Source organism: Oncorhynchus gorbuscha, linkage group LG15, assembly GCF_021184085.1.
Source record: "Oncorhynchus gorbuscha isolate QuinsamMale2020 ecotype Even-year linkage group LG15, OgorEven_v1.0, whole genome shotgun sequence".
NCBI lineage: Eukaryota > Metazoa > Chordata > Actinopteri > Salmoniformes > Salmonidae > Oncorhynchus > Oncorhynchus gorbuscha.
Window position 1 is genome coordinate 8,640,604 of NC_060187.1, and position 22,555 is coordinate 8,663,158.

General features: G+C 44.2%; 2 protein-coding genes and 1 long non-coding RNA gene across 3 annotated transcripts in view; all 3 read left to right on the forward strand.

The window, feature by feature from the left end:
* Positions 1-18,957: 18,957 nt before the first annotated feature.
* Positions 18,958-20,373, forward strand: LOC123996490. Its single transcript, XR_006832000.1, has 3 exons — positions 18,958-19,110; positions 19,742-19,846; positions 20,196-20,373. It is a non-coding gene; the product is annotated as an uncharacterized LOC123996490 (long non-coding RNA).
* Positions 20,374-20,468: 95 nt separating this feature from the next.
* LOC123996456 lies at positions 20,469-21,432 on the forward strand. The gene is made up of 2 exons (XM_046299825.1): positions 20,469-21,291; positions 21,410-21,432. Exons 1-2 carry the CDS (start codon positions 20,469-20,471, stop codon positions 21,430-21,432), a joined length of 846 nt encoding a protein of 281 aa, XP_046155781.1.
* The window catches only part of senp5 (SUMO specific peptidase 5), a gene marked incomplete at its 5' end in the record, with an annotated part of 2,594 nt that continues 1,470 nt past the window's right edge, over positions 21,432-22,555 (forward strand). The window contains 4 exons of the mRNA XM_046299855.1: positions 21,432-21,514; positions 21,607-21,754; positions 21,956-22,003; positions 22,135-22,216. Of these exons, the coding sequence (XP_046155811.1) occupies positions 21,432-21,514; positions 21,607-21,754; positions 21,956-22,003; positions 22,135-22,216 (361 nt within the window). The remainder of the gene's footprint in view (positions 21,515-21,606; positions 21,755-21,955; positions 22,004-22,134; positions 22,217-22,555) is intronic.

The following is a 22,555-nucleotide window of genomic DNA, read 5'->3' on the forward strand; positions in this document are numbered from 1 at the left end:
CCTCGCTCATCAACTCATCCCTGACCGCTGGCTACGTCCCTTCCGTCTTCAAGAGAGCGAGAGTTGCACCCCTTCTGAAAAAACCTACACTCGATCCCTCCGATGTCAACAACTACAGACCAGTATCCCTTCTTCCTTTTCTCTCCAAAACTCTTGAACGTGCCGTCCTTGGCCAGCTCTCCCGCTATCTCTCTCAGAATGACCTTCTTGATCCAAATCAGTCAGGTTTCAAGACTAGTCATTCAACTGAGACTGCTCTTCTCTGTATCACGGAGGTGCTCCGCACTGCTAAAGCTAACTCTCTCTCCTCTGCTCTCATCCTTCTAGACCTATCGGCTGCCTTCGATACTGTGAACTATCAGATCCTCCTCTCCACCCTCTCCGAGTTGGGCATCTCCGGCGCGGCCCACGCTTGGATTGCGTCCTACCTGACAGGTCGCTCCTACCAGGTGGCGTGGCGAGAATCTGTCTCCTCACCACGCGCTCTCACCACTGGTGTCCCCCAGGGCTCTGTTCTAGGCCCTCTCCTATTCTCGCTATACACCAAGTCATTTGGCTCTGTCATAACCTCACATGGTCTCTCTTATCATTGCTATGCAGACGACACACAATTAATCTTCTCCTTTCCCCCTTCTGATGACCAGGTGGCGAATCGCATCTCTGCATGTCTGGCAGACATATCAGTGTGGATGACGGATCACCACCTCAAGCTGAACCTCGGCAAGACGGAGCTGCTCTTCCTCCCGGGGAAGGACTGCCCGTTCCATGATCTCGCCATCACGGTTGACAACTCCATTGTGTCCTCCTCCCAGAGCGCTAAGAACCTTGGCGTGATCCTGGACAACACCCTGTCGTTCTCAACTAACATCAAGGCGGTGGCCCGTTCCTGTAGGTTCATGCTCTACAACATCCGCAGAGTACGACCCTGCCTCACACAGGAAGCGGCGCAGGTCCTAATCCAGGCACTTGTCATCTCCCGTCTGGATTACTGCAACTCGCTGTTGGCTGGGCTCCCTGCCTGTGCCATTAAACCCCTACAACTCATCCAGAACGCCGCAGCCCGTCTGGTGTTCAACCTTCCCAAGTTCTCTCACGTCACCCCGCTCCTCCGCTCTCTCCACTGGCTTCCAGTTGAAGCTCGCATCCGCTACAAGACCATGGTGCTTGCCTACGGAGCTGTGAGGGAACGGCACCTCAGTACCTCCAGGCTCTGATCAAGCCCTACACCCAAACAAGGGCACTGCGTTCATCCACCTCTGGCCTGCTCGCCTCCCTACCACTGAGGAAGTACAGCTCCCGCTCAGCCCAGTCAAAACTGTTCGCTGCTCTGGCCCCCCAATGGTGGAACAAACTCCCTCACGACGCCAGGACAGCGGAGTCAATCACCACCTTCCGGAGACACCTGAAACCCCACCTCTTTAAGGAATACCTAGGATAGGATAAAGTAATCCTTCTCACCCCCCCCCTTAAAAGATTTAGATGCACTATTGTAAAGTGGCTGTTCCACTGGATGTCGTAAGGTGAATGCACCAATTTGTAAGTCGCTCTGGATAAGAGCGTCTGCTAAATGACTTAAATGTAAAACTACTCTAGAGGAGATCTGCATGGATGAATGGGCCATTGCCAACAACGGGTATATAACAAAGTATTGACATAAACTTTGGTTATTGACCAAATACTTATTCTCCACCATAATTTGCAAATAAATTCATTTAAAAATCCTACAATGTGATTTTCTGGATTTTTTTTCTAAATGTTTCTGTAATAGTTCAAGTGCACCTATATTTTGAAAATTACAGGCCTCTGTCATCTTTTTAAGTGGGAGACCTTGCACAATTGGTGGCTGACTAAATACTTTTTTGCCCCACTGTAAGTGTGTCTACCCCCGTTTTACACCTTGGGCAAAATGTTGAATATTTAGAATTGATCATATACAGTCTCTCTGGTGTAAAGTAGACCCCATGTAAAATATTGAATCGCATCAACTCATGCCTTGTGTTAAATGAAAGACGCTGAGCATATAAAAAGAGCTTTCCCATTTTCTCATCCTCAAAAATGAGACCAAGGTCATCATGCCACTTCATGCAAGCCTTCAGAGGTTCATCATTCCAAGCCTTCAGAGGTTCATCATTCCAAGCCTTCAGAGGTTCATCATTCCAAGCCTTCAGAGGTTCATCATTCCAAGCCTTCAGAGGTTCATCATTCCAAGCCTTCAGAGGTTCATCATTCCAAGCCTTCAGAGGTTCATCATTCCAAGCCTTCAGAGGTTCATCATTCCAAGCCTTCAGAGGTTCATCATTCCAAGCCTTCAGAGGTTCATCATTCCAAGCCTTCAGAGGTTCATCATTCCAAGCCTTCAGAGGTTCATCATTCCAAGCCTTCAGAGGTTCATCATTCCAAGCATTCAGAGGTTCATCATTCCAAGCCTTCAGAGGTTCATCATTCCCCAACAGAGCTTGAAGACTAGAGTTCATGTAAGAAATTAAAACCTTTTACCCCTTTCTTCCCAGTCACAGTTGATCAGGTGTAGATTTACTCAGGTGTATCAGGTGTAGATTTACTCAGGTGTATCAGGTGTAGATTTACTCAGGTGTATCAGGTGTAGATTTACTCAGGTGTATCAGGTGTAGATTTACTCATGGGCTGAATCCTTACCTCCCTGCTGAGTGGCAATATAGTGCCTAACCTGTAGGAACTTGAAGAAATTAGTTTGAGGTAACGGAAAATAAGATGCCAGTTGTTGAAAGGATAGTAGTTCACCTTCTCTATAGAGATTACCAAATGTTTTCATTCTTTTGTTGAACCAAGAAAATGTAATACCATCTCTCAGGGCTTTGGGTAAGATGGGGTTATTATGGAAAGGTGTTTGTTAATATATAGATCTATGCCCTTCTGTTTGTTTACAGACTTCAATCCATATATTTAAAGTGTTTTTAACCTGTCAGTGCTAGGGCTGTTTACTGCCCCTACTGGAGGAATTTGGTGCCCTTATTAAACAGGATACATTTTTGTCAAAAGTTGCTAATATATGCATATAAAAAATATTATCGAATAGAAAACACTCTAAAGGTTCTAAAACCGTTTAAATTTTGTCTCTATGTAAAGCAGAACTGTCAGGGCATGCATTCTCCCAAACTATCTCTTGTCATGATAAAAGTTGGCCCGACTTTGACGTCATCGCAAACACCCTCCCAAACAGTTACAGCTCTGGGAACAGTTCCTACGTGTTCAGCGCGATCCCTGCTTTCAATGGGGCTTCTCATTGTGAGAATCGCGTGCTCACGAGAGTTTGAGCGTGCTGAAAGCTCTCGGTCACGCGAAAAAACAGGTCACTTTTTTGTGCGCTCTGGTCAAGTCCTGTCTTTTTTCCAAGATCGATTGAACGATGCCTGTGTTTCTGTTCGTCCTCACGATTGCTGTACACCTTTATAACATGTTAAAGCTTGATTATGAAGTTAGTTTGACAAGTTTACTCGACATATAATATGCAAGTTCAACGTTTTAGTGCGCATCCACTTGACTTTTGGCTACATTTTGACCGAAACGTGTAGTTTTTGAGAACCGAAAGACGCAGACTTGAAAACTAAACGCTGTTTTGGTAAGTATAATCCCTTCCAGGTCTTTTGATGGAAGAACAGCAAAGGTAAGGGAATATTTATGTGGTAAATTTGGGTTTCTGTGGACTCCAAGATAGAGGAGCCTGAATGCTACTTTTGGAGCGCCGACTCCTAGTATAGCCTAGTGACCGCAACCTGTAACGTTAAAAATAAATGTAACACAGCGATTGCATTTAGAAGAAGTGTATCTTCCTATACATATGTAGAACATGCATATTTAGTCAAAGTTTATGATGTGTATTCCTTGTTAGCTGACGTTATCTGCCAGGGGCTATCGTCATTTCTCCTGACATTTTAGTAGCATTTTTTGAACGATGCGTCATTGTAAACAGAGATTTATGGATATATATTGCAGATTATTGAAAAAAAATGAATGTACTGTGTAACATGTTATATTACTGTCATCTGATGAAGATTTCAAAAGGTTAGTGAAATGATTTTTCTTTTAATCCTGCGTTTGTTGATTGCATATTTTTTCCTACTTGGCTATGCAAATGAGCTATGTCTGCGGTGGTGGTTTGACATAAATATGTGCTATGTTTTCGCCGTAAAACATTTTAGAAATCTGACTTGCTGGGTAGATAAACAACTTGTTTATCTTTCATTTGAGCTATTGGACTTGTTAATGTGTGGAGGTTAAATATTTTTAGGAATATTTTTGCGTTCCATGCGCCACATTCCAGCTGAGGGTGTGGGGGGGGAGGTCCCAGCTGGGAACGGGTGTCCCCAACAGGTTTTAATGAAAGAGTTGATTATGAGACCTAGCAAAGCTTTAGGTGGGCTAATTAATATAAAGTATAGATGCCAATGTAACAGGGGTCAGACACTCCTCTATCTGTCTCCAAGAGGGTGAACTTGTTGTTGTATCTTACCATACCCACACAGTCTTTAACTGAGATGCCCAGTAATACAACTGGAAGTCAGATAGAGTGAGTCCTCCTTCTGAGTATGGTTTGTATACATTTGTGAGTTTCACTCTGGGGGTAGCCCTTACCACATAAATGAAGAAACCTTCCTATTAAGTTGTTGTTGTTTTTTTAAACCTTGGTAATAGGAAAGGGCAAGGTTTGAAAAAGGTACAAGAATCTATCCAATTCTTCCCCTACCTTTTTAAGAAGTGGAGTATAGTTCAGTTGATATGTCTTAATAATTTCAGAAGGAATTTGCAATCCAAGAGGTCATTTTCTAAGGTCTCCAAGAAAATGGCTGCTTTAAGTTTGGGTTCTGCATAGCTGCCCTGTTAAAAGGCATAATTATACTCTTCAATAGGTTTATTTTACATCTTTATTTTACATTCTTTCAGGATGTCAACTAATGCTCGGAGTAAAAATTTCTGGTTTAGTGAGGTAAAGCAAAATGTAATCAGCATTTGGCGAGACCAGATGTTCACGCCCACCTATACGAACACTATGATTGGATGAGATGAGATCTAAAAGCTTCTGCCAGTGGCTCTATAGCCAAAGAAAAAAGGAGCGGACTAGCGGGACAACCCTGTCTTGTGCCACGTGATCGGGAGAACTGTGAGGAATCATTTCCATCAGTCAGGATCTGAGCTACTGGACAGTCATCTAATCAGATCTACATACTGAGGTCCAATATTCATCCTCTGTAAAACTTCAAAACAGGTAGTTCCATTCTATGCAGTCAAAATCTTTTTCCTCATCTAAAGAAGTCTTCACTACAGGATCTTGGTCATTCTCCACATAATATTAAATAATCTTCTGATATTATCAGGAGATGAGCGGTTTCTTACAAACGCCTGTTTGGTTTATATCAACCAAGGTCAGGAAGAACCTTATCTAGTCTAAAAGCTATGAGTTTTGCAAGAATCTTATATGAAGTGTTCAATAGAGATATTGGTCTATACGACCCCCAAAGCAGAGGATCTTTCCCAGGTTTTAACAAAACTGTGATCAGTGTCTGTTCAAGTGTGTCTGGGAGCTTTTCTGTCTCTTTGGCATAATTAAACATACTGCAAAGAGGCTCGAATTAGTTTGGGTAAAAAGGATTGATAGAATTCATTAGGGAATTCATCTAATCCTGGTGAATTTCCCCCAGCTCTGTTGAAAATTGATTCCTAATTTCCTCGGATGTAATCTCTTTCTCCAAGTGCTCTATCCTCATCAGTTAAAGTTTGTAAATTGAGTTTGTTCAAAAACTCATGCATTAAGGCAGGGGCATCCCCTTGAGACTTGTACAATGTTTCATAAAACTCCCTAAAGACGAGATTAATTTCCTCAGGACTGTGAACAACTGTGTCGTTGGGCAGCTTAATAAAGTTAATAACTCTACTAGCTTCCTCTCTCCTCTGTACAATGTTTCATAAAACTCCCTAAAGACTAGATTAATTTCCTCAGGACTGTGAACAACTGTGTTATTGGGTAGCTTAAAAAGTTAATAACTCTACTAGCTTCCTCTCTCCTCATCTGCCAAGCAAGCAACTTCCCTGCTTTATCTCCATGTTCGTAGTAGTTTTGCTTTGTTCTCCTAAGAGCATTTTCCGCTTTGTGGGTCGTCAGGGTGTTATAGTCCATTCACTTTGTGGGTCGTCAGGGTGTTATAGTCCATTCACTTTGTGGGTCGTCAGGGTGTTATAGTCCATTCACTTTGTGGGTCGTCAGGGTGTTTTAGTCCATTCACTTTGTGGGTCGTCAGGGTGTTTTAGTCCATTCACTTTGTGGGTCGTCAGGGTGTTATAGTCCATTCACTTTGTGGGTCGTCGGGGTGTTTTAGTCCATTCACTTTGTGGGTCGTCGGGGTGTTTTAGTCCATTCACTTTGTGGGTCGTCAGGGTGTTTTAGTCCATTCACTTTGTGGGTCGTCAGGGTGTTATAGTCCATTCACTTTGTGGGTCGTCAGGGTGTTTTAGTCCATTCACTTTGTGGGTCGTCAGGGTGTTATAGTCCTTTCACTTTGTGGGTCGTCAGGGTGTTATAGTCCATTCACTTTGTGGGTCGTCAGGGTGTTATAGTCCATTCACTTTGTGGGTCGTCAGGGTGTTTTAGTCCATTCACTTTGTGGGTCGTCAGCTTTGAGTATAATTTTTGTAGAGTTGAGTCGTCAAATGTTACACTGTTCATTTTTCCAGATCTCTAATTCTTTCTCCAAAAAACCTACTTGAACCTTGTACATCTTACCATCACCTGAACTAAAGGATATTATTATTTGTCCCATCAGATATGTAAGGAGAGCTTCCAATAAAATTAAAAAGGGACCGAGTTGTTATTGGTGAGAAAAAAAAAGTCAATATGAGTGTTCAGAAATGTTACGAATGTGGGATTATTTAGTAAATATCTGCCAAACCTCCATCTTCTTGAGGGATTTACTGACGGGCATTGAAGCCAGCAGGGCAGCATAATCTGATATACATCTTGGTAAATACTTACATCCAGTAGTTAAACTTCCCTTGGCTGCAGGAATAAAAAATAAGTCAATTCTACAGTAACTGTTATGGACAGGAGAGTAAAACGAGTATTCTTTAACCTTTTGGTTGTGAAATATCCATAAGTCTATAAAGTCCAAAATCTTTAATTTCTGACATTTTAGCTGCCTGTGTGAGGTTGATACTATTAATCAAATCAAATGTTATTTGTCACATACACATGGTTAGCAGATGTTAATGCGAGTGTAGCGAAATGCTTGTGCTTCTAGTTCCGACAGTTTAGTAATGACCAACAAGTAATCTAACTAACAATTCCAAAACTACTGTCTTATACACAGTGTAAGGGGATAAAGAATATGTACATAAGGATATATGAATGAGTGATGGTACAGAGCAGCATAGGCAAGATACAGTAGATGGTATCGAGTACAGTATATACATATGAGATGAGTATGTAAACAAAGTGGCATAGTTAAAGTGGCTAGTAATACATGTATTACATAAGGATGCAGTCGATGACATAGAGTACAGTATATACGTATGCATATGAGATGAATAATGTAGGGTAAGTAACATTATATTAGGTAGCATTGTTTAAAGTGGCTAGTGATATATTTACATTATTTCCCATCAATTCCCATTATTAAAGTGGCTGGAGTTGGGTCAGTGTCAATGTCAGTGTGTTGGCAGCAGCCACACAATGTTAGTGGTGGCTGTTTAATAGTCTGATGGCCTTGAGATAAAAGCTGTTTTTCAGTCTCTCGGTCCCAGCTTTGATGCACCTGTACTGACCTCGCCTTCTGGATGATAGCGGAGTGAACAGGCAGTGGCTCGGGTGGTTGATGTCCTTGATGATCTTTATGGCCTTCCTGTAACATCGGGTGGTGTATTTGTCCTGGAGGGCAGGTAGTTTGCCCCCGGTGATGCGTTGTGCAGACCTCATTACCCTCTCGAGAGCCTTATGGTTGTGGGCGGAGCAGTTGCCGTACCAGGCGGTGATACAGCCCGCCAGCATGCTCTCGATTGTGCATCTGTAGAAGTTTGTGAGTGATTTTGGTGACAAGCCGAATTTCTTCAGCCTCCTGAGGTTGAAGAGGCGCTGTTGCGCCTTCTTCACGATGCTGTCTGTGTGAGTGGACCAATTCAGTTTGTCTGTGATGTGTATGCCGAGGAACTTAAAACTACTGTTCCATTGATGTGGATAGGGGGGGGTGTTCCCTCTGCTGTTTCCTGAAGTCCACAATCATCTCCTTAGTTTTGTTGACGTTGAGTATGAGGTTATTTTCCTGACACCACACTCCGAGGGCCCTCACCTCCGCCCTGTAGGCCATCTCGTCGTTGTTGGTAATCAAGCCTACCACTGTTGTGTCGTGATGATTGAGTTGGAGGCGTGCGTGGCTACGCAGTCGTGGGTGAACAGGGAATACAGGAGAGGGCTCAGAATGCACCCTTGTGGGGCCCCAGTGTTGAGGATCAGCGGGGTGGAGATGTTGTTGCCTACCCTCACCACCTGGGGGCGGCCCGTCAGGAAGTCCAGTACCCAGTTGCACAGGGCGGGGTCGAGACCCAGGGTCTCGAGCTTGATGACGAGCTTGGAGGGTACTATGGTGTTGAATGCCGAGCTGTAGTCGATGAACAGCATTCTCACATAGGTATTCCTCTTGTCCAGGTGGGTTAGGGCAGTGTGCAGTGTGGTTGAGATTGCATCGTCTGTGGACCTATTTGGGCGGTAAGCAAATTGGAGTGGGTCTAGCGTGTCAGGTAGGGTGAAGGTGATATGGTCCTTGACTAGTCACTCAAAGCACTTTGTGATGACGGAAGTGAGTGCTACGGGGCGGTAGTCGTTTAGCTCAGTTACCTTAGCTTTCTTGGGAACAGGAGCAACGGTGGCCCTCTTGAAGCATGTGGGAACAGCAGACTGGTATAGGGATTGATTGAATATGTCCGTAAACACACCGGCCAGCTGGTCTGCGCATGCTCTGAGGGCGTGGCTGGGGATGCCGTCTGGGCCTGCAGCCTTGCGAGGGTTAACACATTTAAATGTTTTACTCACCTCGGCAGCAGTGAAGGAGAGTCCGCATGTTTTCGTTGCAGGCCGTGTCAGTGGCACTGTATTGTCCTCAAAGCAGGCAAAAAAGTTATTTAGTCTGCCTGGGAGCAAGACATCCTGGTCCATGACTGGGCTGGATTTCTTCTTGTAGTCCGTGATTGACTGTAGACCCTGCCACATGCCTCGTGTCTGAGCCGTTGAATTGAGATTCTACTTTGTCTCTGTACTGACGCTTAGCTTGTTTGATAGCCTTGCGGAGGGAATAGCTGCACTGTTTGTATTCGGTCATGTTACCAGTCACCTTGCCCTGATTAAAAGCAGTGGTTCGCGCTTTCAGTTTCACGCAAATGCTGCCATCAATACACGGTTTCTGGTTAGGGAATGTTTTAATCGTTGCTATGGGAACGACATCTTCAAGCACGTTCTAATGAATTCGCACACCGAATTAGCGTATTCGTCAATATTGTTATCTGACGCAATACGAAACATATCCCAGTCCACGTGATGGAAGCAGTCTTGGAGTGTGGAATCAGCTTGGTCGGACCAGCGTTGGACAGACCTCAGCGTGGGAGCCTCTTGTTTTAGTTTCTGTCTGTAGGCAGGGATCAACAAAATGGAGTCGTGGTCAGCTTTTCCGAAAGGAGGGCGGGGCAGGGCCTTATATGCGTCGCGGAAGTTAGAGTAACAATGATCCAAGGTTTTCCACCCCTGGTTGCGCAATCGATATGCTGATAAAATTTAGGAGTCTTGTTTTCAGATTAGCCTTGTTAAAATCCTCAGCTACAATGAATGCAGCCTCCGGATAAATGGATTCCAGTTTGCAAAGAGTCAAATAAAGTTCGTTCAGAGCCATCGATGTGTCTGCTTGGGGGGGATATATACGGCTGTGATTATAATCGAAGAGAATTCTCTTGGTAGATAATGCCGTCTACATTTGATTGTGAGGAATTCTAAAATCAGGTGAACAGAAGGATTTGAGTTCCTGTATGTTTCTTTCATCACACCATGTCTCGTTAGCCATGAGGCATACGCCCCCGCCCCTCTTCTTACCAGAAAGATGTTTGTTTCTGTCGGCGCGATGCGTGGAGAAACCCGCTGGCTGCACCGATTCCGATAGCGTCTCTCCAGTGAGCCATGTTTCCGTGAAGCAAAGAACGTTACAGTCTCTGATGTCCCTCTGGAATGCTACCCTTGCTCGGATTTCATCAACCTTGTTGTCAAGAGACTGGACATTGGCGAGAAGAATGCTAGGGAGTGGTGCACGATGTGCCCGTCTCCGGAGTCTGACCAGAAGACCGCCTCGTTTCCCTCTTTTTCTGAGTGTTTTTTTTGGGTCGCTGCATGGGATCCATTCCTCTGTCCTGTTTGAAAGGCAGAACACAGGATCCGCGTCGCAAAAAACATATTCTTGGTCGTACTGATGGTGAGTTGACGCTGATCTTATATTCAGTAGTTCTTCTCGACTGTATGTAATGAAACCTAAGATGACCTGGGGTACTAATGTAAGAAATAACACGTAAAAAAAAAAAAAAACTGCATAGTTTCCTAGGAACGCGAAGTGAGGCGGCCATCTCTGTCGGCGCCGGAAGTAATTAGAGGAAGATCTATCACTGGAAGTGTCCAGTATCAAGTTAAAATCCCCTGCCATTATTATCTCTGATGATGGGGACGTTAAACTTAAAAAAGATGTCTTGGTAAAAATGTAGGATCATCATAGTTAGGCCCATATACACATTCACAATGGTAATGGGCTCAGTGTTAATGAAACCTTGAATGATCACAAACCTACCCGTTTTGTCTTTAGTCTGAGATTGTATCTGAAAAGGGGCAATGTTTATGGCCACCCCTCTTGCCCGAGAGGTGAAAAATTAATAGTACACTTGACCCACCCACCCGCTCCTCAGTTTATCATGCTCAGAGTCAGTCAGGTGTGTCTCCTGAGGAGAACCCTGACCCAGACACAAACCTACCCTGACCCTGACACAAACCCACCCTGACCCTGACCCTAACCTACCCTGACCCTGACACAAACCTACCCTGACCCTGACACAAACCTACCCTGACCCTGACACAAACCTACCCTGACCCTAACCTACCCTGACACTGACACAAACCTACCCTGACCCTGACACAAACCTACCCTGACCCTGACACAAACCCACCCTGACCCTAACACAAACCCACCCTGACCCTAACACAAACCCACCCTGACCCTGACCCTAACCTACCCTGACCCTGACACAAACCTACCCTGACCCTGACACAAACCTACCCTGACCCTGACACAAACCCACCATGACCCTGACACAAACCTACCCTGACCCTGACACAAACCCACCCTGACCCTGACACAAACCCACCCTGACCCTGACACAAACCTACCCTGACCCTGACACAAACCTACCCTGACCCTGACACAAACCTACCCTGACCCTGACACAAACCCACCCTGACCCTGACACAAACCTACACTGACCCTGACACAAACCTACCCTGACCCTGACACAAACCCACCCTGACCCTGACACAAACCTACCCTGACCCTGACACAAACCTACCCTGACCCTGACACAAACCCACCCTGACCCTGACACAAACCTACCCCGACCCTGACACAAACCCACCCTGACCCTGACCCCAACCTACCCTGACCCTGACACAAACCTACCCTGACCCTGACACAAACCTACCCTGACACAAACCCACCCTGACCCTGACACAAACCTACCCTGACCCTGACACAAACCTACCCTGACCCTAACACAAACCTACCCTGACCCTAACACAAACCTACCCTGACACAAACCCACCCTGACCCTGACACAAACCCACCCTGACCCTGACACAAACCTACCCTGACACAAACTTACCCTGACCCTGACACAAACCTACCCTGACCCTGACACAAACCTACCCTGACCCTGACACAAACCCACCCTGACCCTGACACAAACCCACCATGACCCTGACACAAACCTACCCTGACCCTGACACAAACCTACCCTGACCCTGACACAAACCTACCCTGACCCTGACACAAACCTACCCTGACCCTGACACAAACCTACCCTGACCCTGACACAAACCTACCCTGACACAGACACAAACCTACCCTGACACAAACCCACCCTGACCCTGACACAAACCTACCCTGACCCTGACACAAACCTACCCTGACACAAACCCACCCTGACCCTGACACAAACCTACCCTGACCCTGACACAAACCTACCCTGACACAAACCCACCCTGACCCTGACACAAACCTACCCTGACTCTGACACAAACCTACCCTGACCCTAACACAAACCTACCCTGACCCTAACACAAACCTACCCTGACCCTGACACAAACCTACCCTGACCCTGACACAAACCCACCCTGACCCTAACACAAACCTACCCTGACACAAACTTACCCTGACCCTGACACAAACCTACCCTGACCCTGACACAAACCTACCCTGACCCTGACACAAACCCACCCTGACCCTGACACAAACCTACCCTGACCCTGACACAAACCCACCCAACCCTGACACAAACCTACCCTGACCCTGACCCAAACCCACCCAACCCCCTCCCCAACTGAGGGAGTTCAAATAATATAATATTAATAATATTAATTAATAATAATATCTTTAAAAAACACATCCTCAGACACTAGTCTTTAAGCTCGATGTACCTGCGGTGCAAAGCGTCGCCCAAATTAGGTTCATTCTAAATTATATGTATATGTCGTTAAGTGCATTGGCTGTTCCTTGTAACATCAAAATATTGTTAGCCGAGTAACAAAATGCAATTTGAATCAAAGCGACAAACATCGGCAACAATAATGACCAGACTATTTAGCCCCACTTGACCATGTCTCAACAACAACAGAGGATGAGGTCATAGTCGTCCAATAGAACCTAACCGCACATCCATATGTCAACCAAATCGGCATTCCCCAATGCGCCCTGAAACATGTGCAGCACTGCACCAAAAGCGGTGACCACAAACGCACCCAAGCAGCAAGCTATGATGAATAAATTAAAACCGATCATCCCTCAAATATAAAATAGGGACAAGTAGTTTTTAAAAAATCACCATCCTCCTGAGTTCACCCCCCCTCCAAAAAAATATGATATATATATATTAGTTGAAGTCGAAAGTTTACATACAGCCAAATACATTTAAACTCAGTTTTTCACAATTCCTGACATTTAATCCTTTAATCCGTCTTAGGTCAGTTAGGCTCATCACTTTATGGAATGTCAGAATAATAGTAGAGAATGATTTATTTCAGCTTTAATTTCTTTCATCGCATTCCCAGTGGGTTAGAAGTTCACATACACTCAATTAGTATTTGGTAGCATTGCCTTTAAATGGTTTAACTTGGATCAAATGTTTCAGGTAGCCTTCCACAATAAGTTGGGTGAATTTTGCCCCATTCCTCCTGACAGAGCTGGTGTAACTGAGTCAGGTTTGTAGGCCTATGGGCACAAACTCACCGTCGCTGTACCAGACAGGACTGGCAAAAAGTGCTCTTTACTGACGAGTCGCGGTTTTCTCTCACCAGGGGTGATGGTCAGATTTGCATTTATCGTCGAAGGAATGAGCGGTACACCGAGGCCTGTACTCTGGAGCAGGATCGATTTGGAGGTGGAGGGTCCGTCATGGTCTGGGGCGGTGTGTCACAGCATCATCGGACTGAGCTTGTTGTCATTGCAGACATTGCAGCCATCCTCCTTCCTCATGTGGTACCTATCCTGACATGTCATCCTGACATGACCCTCCAGCATGACAATGCCACCAGCCATACTGCTTGTTCTGTGCGTGATTTCCTGTAAGACAGGAATGTCAGTGTTCTACCGTGGCCAGCAAAGAGCCCGGATCTCAATCCCATTGAACACATCTGGTACCTGTTGGATCCGAGGGTGAGGGCTAGGGCCATTCCCCCCAGAAATGTCCAGGAAGGAGGAAGGAGATGACGTCCTGTAGGAAGGAGATGTCTCATCCCTCCACGGCCTCCGGGAAACCTTGAAGTCTCAAATTCGAGCGCCTTTGGAAATTTTCGTAATAATCAAATTTATCCTCTAGTTTAGAGATGGCGTCTTCCAACGTATTTTTGGTCCACTTCCTCGCGGACGTCCAGGATGGCAGCCTGGTGGTATTTTTGGAACTTTGTCACTCGTACATTTGTGACTTTCTGGTCTTCGTGGAGTTTATCGACTAGAACATCAATTTTGCAAAGGCGTTCAGAAAGTGTATCTACGATTTTTGTTATACCCTTGTCCATCTCCATTCTGAACCATGATGGTGCTTCTTCCGAGCTAGCATCAATAGTCCCCCCCCCCCATGCCTCATGTGAGGCTTTGACATATTGGGCACCTTTTGTTTTGGTGATAAAAGAGATGTTTTAACTTACAACTCACTATTAACGAACAGGTAAACCGTGTCAAAATGCCTTAAAATTGTTGGAAAGTTCGAGGATGCTACGCAGACTTCCCCATCGCCGGAACTTCCATTCTCATTTCACAACATATTAAGTTTGCCCTCAGGCCTCTACGACCACATAACTATAAAACACTAAATCCATGTGTGTATATTGCGTATGTTATTGTGTGTTTGTATGCATGTGTCTGTGTTTGTGTTGCTTCATCACTGGGGCCGACCAGAAGAAGAAGGCCCTGAACCCGATCGAACATCTCTGGAGAGACCTGAAAATAGCTGTGCAGCGACGCTCCCCATCCAACCTGACAGAGTTTGAGAGGATCTGCAGAGAAGAATGGGAGAAACTCCCCAAATACAGGTGTGCAAAACTTGTAGCGTCAAACCCAAGAAGACTCAAGGCTGTAATCGCTGTCAAAGGTACTTCAACAAAGTACTGAGGAAAGAGTCTGAATAATTATGCAAAATGTGATATTTCCTTTTTTTATGTTTAATAAATTAGGAGAAATTTCCAAACCTGTCTTTGCTTTGCCATTATGGGGTATTGTGTGTGTAGATTGATGGGGGGGGAAAAACTATTTAATACATTTTAGAATAAGGATGTAACCTGACAAAATGGGGGGGGGGGGGGTCAAGGGGTCTGAATACTTTCTGATGGCACTCCTGGTAAATATGTATATATCCACAGATGAAAGGCTAGACGTTGTGTAAGGGGAAGGTTTGCCATAGATAAAATTAAGATTGAACTGAAGCTTTAGTAGACAGAGGCCAGGTGGAAGCGGTTATTATTGTGTTCAGGTTTTTATTTTATTTTTTACAAGGCCTTTCCATTTACTGACCATCAAGAGGATAGTTTATTGATGGAAACATTGCCGTTTCATTGAGCTGCCAAAATACCAACATCCACATTGACATAGCAGCGTTGTAGGGCTTTTGCCTAACATGATTATTTTAGTAAATATTGTATATGATGTCGTGTAAACTAGTGTTATTGGTTATTACCATAAAATAAACTTAAAAGTCAGCTCACACCCTGTGTGATTAGAAGGATTGGAACTTTCAGCTATCTCCCTCTCCAAATTCACACAAGAATGTTCCTTTGTCTCCAGAAACTTTCCCAGCCGAAACTCTAACACGTTCTAAAGTGAATACTGGAACAATTATTCTAGTATAGAACGTGGGGATTGGTCAGAGGCAATCTAAAGAATAATAAATGTCATATGGGTTGTTATTTTGTGATGTCATTAAAAAGGTTATAAAGGAAATACTGTAACTTGAAGTATATACACACTACATATACGAAGTCTCCCTCCTTAACGTTGTGTATGAAATATAAAAAATTATTAAATTGTTTTTGGTAAGATAGGAATGTGATTTTAGGAGCTATAAGAGATCATTTGTCACCTATAAACTGTGCACAGTAAAAAGCCACACCCAGAGTTAGGTCAGAGAGCGTGTCAGCCTGACGGAACCGCCCCTTTCGGCCAGAGTGCATAAAGGATTGGTAAAGAAATTAAAATTGAGACCTGAGAGGTGTTCCAAGAGTTCAAACTCTGAAATCTCAACACGAGGTAGAGACGATAAACTCACCTGCCGGACAATCACTGGTACTTAATGACTTTTCTAGATACTTTACTTTGGACAGCTAAACTTAAGTGGGACCATTCTACTACACTTCTCAAACCACCATAGTACCCCTACTCTGATCCCCCAATGGAAACCATCGATGAGGCACATTCAGGAGCGAATGGAAAGTAGAATAAACTCTGTAGTTCTGTTCAGGACTACACAACAGGTCAACGGATACCGGACGACGGCAGAGGACAACAGTATAAGAGATGGGTGGGGGACGCCTTGTGGACAATTAGAGCATTACAAGCGTGCCGCAGAAAGGCCCAACCAAACCTCTCCCCAAAAAGATTCCTACATAGATACACGGCAAACCAAGGCATTTACACATAAATATATTCATGATTTCTTACTCCAAACGGGTGGCGGTTCGTGTGCAAAGTATAGGATTACCGTGAGAGGAGTTTCTTAATGTACCAAAGAATTATGTCTCTGTCCCTCTTGCCCTCTCCATGTCTGTGGTAACAAGCCGCCATGTTGTGTCAGTCCGCTAGGGACCTGTTTCTGTTGTATAAAGTGTGTATGTTTATCGTGTATTATCATTTTATTTTATTAGCTAGTATATAAATAATTAAACCAATTAGTGTTTTACTGAATCATAAGTAAAGCTGGGGGTGTTACAGATGCAGGTGGTTAAGACTGTTCAGAAGGATGATATGATACGAGGTTAGGATTAATACATTGATTGTTTTATGGATGTTTAATTCGGGAGATGGTAACTCTTTAAACAACCGCTCTTGTGGTGCCCCAAATCCTAATGAGTAGTTTTGTTACATGACTAATTTAAAATAGGGTAACAAGTAAACATAGTTAGTTGATTAAATAAATAACAGTCATCAGATTAATTAAATTCAAGACACAGCCTAGGACCTCCACATCGGGCTTCTTCACCAGCGGGATCGTCTGAGACCAGCCATCCGGACAGCTGATGAAACAATTCTGATTGGTTGGTTGGCCTATGCCCTCCCAGGCCTACCCATGGCTTCTCAACAGTTTATCTTTTAACATAAAACTCCTGAACAGGTAATCAAATGGCTACCCGGACTATTTGCATTGTGTGCCCCCAACCCCTCTTTTAGGCTGCTGCTACTCTCTGTTAATCAAATTTGCATAGTCACTTTAACTATACATTCATGTACATACTACCTCAATTAGCCCGACTAACCGGTGCTCCCGCACATTGGCTACCCAGACTATCTGCATTGTGTCCCGCCACCCACCAACCCCTCTTTTACACTACTGCTACTCTGTTTATCATATACAGTGGGGCAAAAAGTAGTTAGTCAGCCACCAATTTTTACCGACATTTACTGACACCGGTCATATTAATTGTTAATTGTTTACTCCATGTGTAACTCTGTGTTGTCTGTTCACACTGCTATGCTTTATCTTGGCCAGGTCGCAGTTGCAAATGAGAACCTGTTCTCAACTAGCCTACCTGGTTAAATAAAGGTGAAAAAAATATATATATATATATATATTCAATGGGTGTTACGCATTCATAAATTAAATCAGTTATTCTGCACTCTGGCACACTCAAACGAGAGTGCTCTAAAATCAGAATAGCCAATGTGAATGCGATTGGTCGACAGTCTGCTGGGTAGGCGTTATCAGTTCCTTCATTGGATTCCTATCTCCTTTCTATAATATCTCTAGCAACGGCACCATGCAATGCACCCTGGACTAAAGAGGCAGACAAACAGGAAAAATGTGCTAGACTTTAAATTACACATTTTTCAAGGTAGGAATACTGCAAATATATGATCAATTCAAGAGAAGACATCCTCCAGAGTTATGACCTCGACCAGTATCGAAATCTGGCATGTATGATATACGTTTTTGGCGATCTAAAAGTAGTTTTCCTATAAACTTCCAGTGTAGTGAGTGCGAGTTTATCATGATGATCATGACGTCATACCGGACGGATTTCTGCCTGCTTGAACGCCAATAACTCAAAGATACTCATGAAAACATGAAATGACGAACGGAGTCGATAGACCATCACTCAGAGATGGGCAAAAACAATATAACCTTCAAAATGGGTGAACCGTTCCGTTAATATTTTGGGGCTGCAGGTAGCCTGGTGGTTAGAGCTTTTAACCAGTAACCGAAAGGTTACTAGATCGAATCCCCGAGCTGACAAGGTGAAAATCTGTCGTTTTGCCCCTGAACAAGGCAGTTAACCCACTGTTCCTAGACCGTCATTGTAAATAAGAATTTGTTCTTAACTGACTTGCCTAGTTAAATACAAGGTTAAATAAGGCTGAAGAGTAACATTTACATTTACATTACATTTAAGTCATTTAGCAGACGCTCTTATCCAGAGCGACTTACAAATTGGTGCATTCACCTTATGACATCCAGTGGAACAGTAACACACATCCCACGTGCTCCGCAGTTACTTGCTGTACAACTCTGATGAGTTTTGCACATTTTGCACACAATGTATATAGATATATATATATATATATATTTTTTCTATTGTGTTATTGACTTGTTAATCGTTTACTCCATGTGTAACTCTGTGTTGTCTGGTCACACTGCTGTGCTTTATCGTGGCCAGGTCGCAGTTGCAAATGAGAACTTCTTCTCAACTAGCCTACCTGGTTAAATAAAGGTGAAATAAAAAAATAGAGCTAAATGTGCGCATTTGTCATACATAGAATAATCGGAAATGTATAGTTCTGACTATGCTTTTCAAGAGGTGATGATATTACAACCAAATAGTTCATGTTTATTTAACAATACCTTGAAAACGGCAAGCAAGAGTCAATGGTTGGAGGGTCTTCTTACTCGCCAGCAGGTAAATTGAACACTGCACTTTTTATTGATAACGACCAGCAATTTTGACTTTGTGGCTGTGGTAGCTTGTGAGAACCGTTTGCGCTGGAATGTGACGCAATCAGTAAGCGACGGCAAACTAATGAGATGGATTGTTTGATCACACAAGTGAGAGTTGTTTGTTATCACGGAAACTTGTTTGACGATTGCAGAAATGTGGTAATATATGTGCTTTGTAGTTGTGCTTATGAATTATCGATACTGTAAGAACGAGTTAAAGCGATGTCTCTGTGCAGATCGCATTTTCAGCCATGGAAACAGGAAACCATTTGTGTTAGTAGCTAGCTATATATTCAGCTTGCTATGCTAGCTAGCTAGCTAGCTTGTTCGATACTCCAACGTTGTCATGACTCTTCTGTGTTTAGCTACACAACATTCATACGCTACAGCGTTACAACAGTGGAGGAATAGTTATCCAGTCATCGATTGCAAGACGCAAAAGCAGCTCAAGTTGTTGTAAACATGGCTGAGCACACTATTAGCGAGCTAACGACCTCACAGACCAGTTCAGTTGCCCAAAAAGTGATAAGTTGCTCAGAATGGTTTATTTGTTGCAGACATCACCATTATTAGATACTCCTTTACGTTATTTTAGTAAAGGATTAGCAATATGTGTAATAATGTAATGTATATTAATTAAACTGTTGGGACATTTGACAATATAGCAGGTCACACCAGTTCTTCTAATATGCCTAGTTATCTATCAACAATACTGTTTTCATCAAATAAACTTAGTACATTCATTTCACACAGTTAAGCTATCCTAACAGCTCTCTTTACTTCAATGTAGCTTCTTCCTTGGCTTGTAAGGGGTAACCCCTGAGAAGGACCTCCATTCGCCACCCTCTAAGACTTCAGTCTGAAACTGTCAACTACCTGGCCAGCCAGGGTGCAGGTTAGCTGGGCGATATGGGCAAAAATATTGCAATAAATTGCCTGAATTGGTGCGATATCGATAAGTAGAACAATACATTTATAACATTAATGTGCACCACAGTTTTGTTTATTTTTATAACCTTTAAAGTACTATGTACTATGGTTGTAGCCATCAATTGTCCCATTAACAATCACCCATATTTGCACAAAATTTTGCTTCAAACTTAACATTTGTCATGTGTTTAATGAATGATGTCAGCAAAATGCCTGCGGTGAGTGATCAGTATGGTCGGTGGCGATCATTTCCTGTTTATCATCCCAGCTCTAGTCCAGGGTCGGTGGCGATCATTTTCTGTTTATCATCCCAGCTCTAGTCCAGGGTCCTTATCCACCCACAACTCAGGCAGAAAGTCCATCTACTGGGGGGTCCCTGGTTCAGTGCCCCTGAGGGCTGGGACCAGCACTCTGGGCCAGAAGCAGCTGTGAAGGGATGGGGTAGTAGCTGAGGACAGAGCCATGGTTCATAACGTCTCAGTCCCCCAAACACCACCGGCACTGGTGGGCACCAATGGCCGCTCCTCTGGGGAGGAAGAGGACACCCAAGGCATGTGACTGCTGTGGGCCAAACTCTAAGCACCACAATGGGAAGGACCCACATGGGAAGACTCCAGGTGGCAAGCCCAGACAACGCAGGGGCACATCTGGGGAAGGGCAGGGCCAGGCCCTGGGGAGACCCCAAGAGGACGGGTGGTCACCACTCTTCTGAGAAGACCCAGATGACAGAGGAGCAGGTAACAGCCATCCGACAGCTGGCAAACGACTCAGTTGTGGAGGAGGTAACCAACTCCTTGGCTCCATTTGTAACCAGCTCCGTCGGTCAACCTGTAATGAATGTTGTGGCTCAACTTGTAAACAACTCTGTCGGTCAACCTCAACCTTTAACGGACTCTATGGGTCAACCTTTAACGAACTCTATGGGTCAGAAGTTAACGTACACTGTGGTTAAACTGGTGACCAAGTCTGTGGTTCAACCAGTAACAAACTCTGTGGTTCAACCTATAATGAAGTCTGTGGTTGAGCATGTTACTGATTCAGAGATGGAGCAGGAGAATGGTTGTGGTTTAGACAAACAGCCGGTAACCGACTCTAACACGGAGGTCATGAAGCAGCCCCAGGCTGGTGACGCAGCTGTCTCCCTTTCCAACGGTACATCTGCTGTGACCAACGAGGAACCAACAGACTGTAGCGCCCCTATGGAGGTGGAACCATCAGCCACAGCCTGTGTTTCCTCAGGCATTATGTTATGCAGCACCCTCCACCCCTTCGCTCTGTGGGACCACAGAGATTACTGTGAGGTGGGAGTGTGGGCTCCAAGCACTGAGCCAGAGGACGACTGTGTCTCAAATCCAGCACAGCAACCCAACCCTGAAGACATCCATGAAGTAATCATAGACCTTATACATGGTACTAGAACTTTATTGTAACTATGATTAAAAAAAAAAAAAAAATTGTATACATTTTAAGTTCATATTACTTATGTATGGTGTTATTATTGATTCCTGTCCTGTCTCTCTCTCCTCAGAGTTCCTGGCGTTCTTTATGTGAAGTACGGGAGCTTCATCCCCCTCACTGAGACTGACGTACTGGAGCATCTGAAGAACAAGTGTAACACTGACCTCCATGACAAGTAGGAATCCTTTTGAGATTACAAACCAGCTTCAATTTCATTGTTGATTTCCATTGTTATGCTGATAGCATCTGTTCATTTCTCTGTACTAGGAAGCTAAACATCCACTCAGAAATGATGAAGTATAAAGCGGGTCTCGCCTCCACCTCTATGAAGTGCTTCAAAGTGGACTACAACAAGCACACTCTGACCCTGGAGGACCTGTCCACACTGAATGACCAAAACTGGGTCAACGACCAGGTAGCTTTGGTCGATAGGAAACTGTGCTTGCTGCTTATAAACTTATTCGCCTACGTATTATCTAACCTGAAATTCAAACGTGTGTGTGTGTGTGTGTGTGTGTGTGTGTGTGTGTGTGTGTGTGTGTGTGTGTGTGTGTGTGTGTGTGTGTGTGTGTGTGTGTGTGTGTGTGTGTGTGTGTGTGTGTGTGTGTGTGTCTAGGTCATAAACATGTATGGAGAATTGATCATGGATGCTACACAGAACAAGGTGCGTTCATTTTGGATCCTGGATCAGAATGTTCAACTAAGGGTTAATTGTGAAAGGGAGTTGTTAGAATGGTGGTGGTCTTCTGCTTGGTTACCGAGGTTACTGAATGTTTTCCTATTTTTCTCCCGCAGGTTCATTTCTTCAACAGCTTTTTCCACCGGCAGCTGGTGGCCAAAGGCTACGAAGGGGTTAAGAGATGGACCAAAAAGGTAAGCTGGTGGCCAAAGGCTACGAAGGGGTTAAGAGATGGACCAAAAAGGTAAGCTAGTGGTAGGTTATGGAAGATGCAGCCAATTTATTGCTAGTTTGTTAAGATATGACCAGAAATGTAAAGGCTCAATGTTTATCTGAGACTGTCAGTCTCACAGAACAAGCTAAATTAGAATATGTCCGCGATTGTGGTTAATCTGGTGTTTCTCTCTCTGTCTGTCTCTGTCTCTCTCTGTCTGTGTCTCTCTGTCTCCCTCGGTCTGTGTCTCTGTCTCCCTCGATCTCTCTCTCTCTGTGTCTCTCTCTCTCTGTGTCTCTCTCTCTGTCTCTGTCTCCCTCGGT

What these genes read in the sequence shown, in the direction of transcription:
- LOC123996456 (XM_046299825.1), top strand. Translation starts at nt 20,469, where the DNA reads ATGGGAAGGACCCACATGGGAAGACTCCAGGTGGCAAGCCCAGACAAC. An exon ending in AATCATAGACCTTATACATG is followed by an intron (nt 21,292 to 21,409) that starts GTACTAGAACTT and finishes CTCTCTCCTCAG; the next exon opens with AGTTCCTGGCGTTCTTTATG.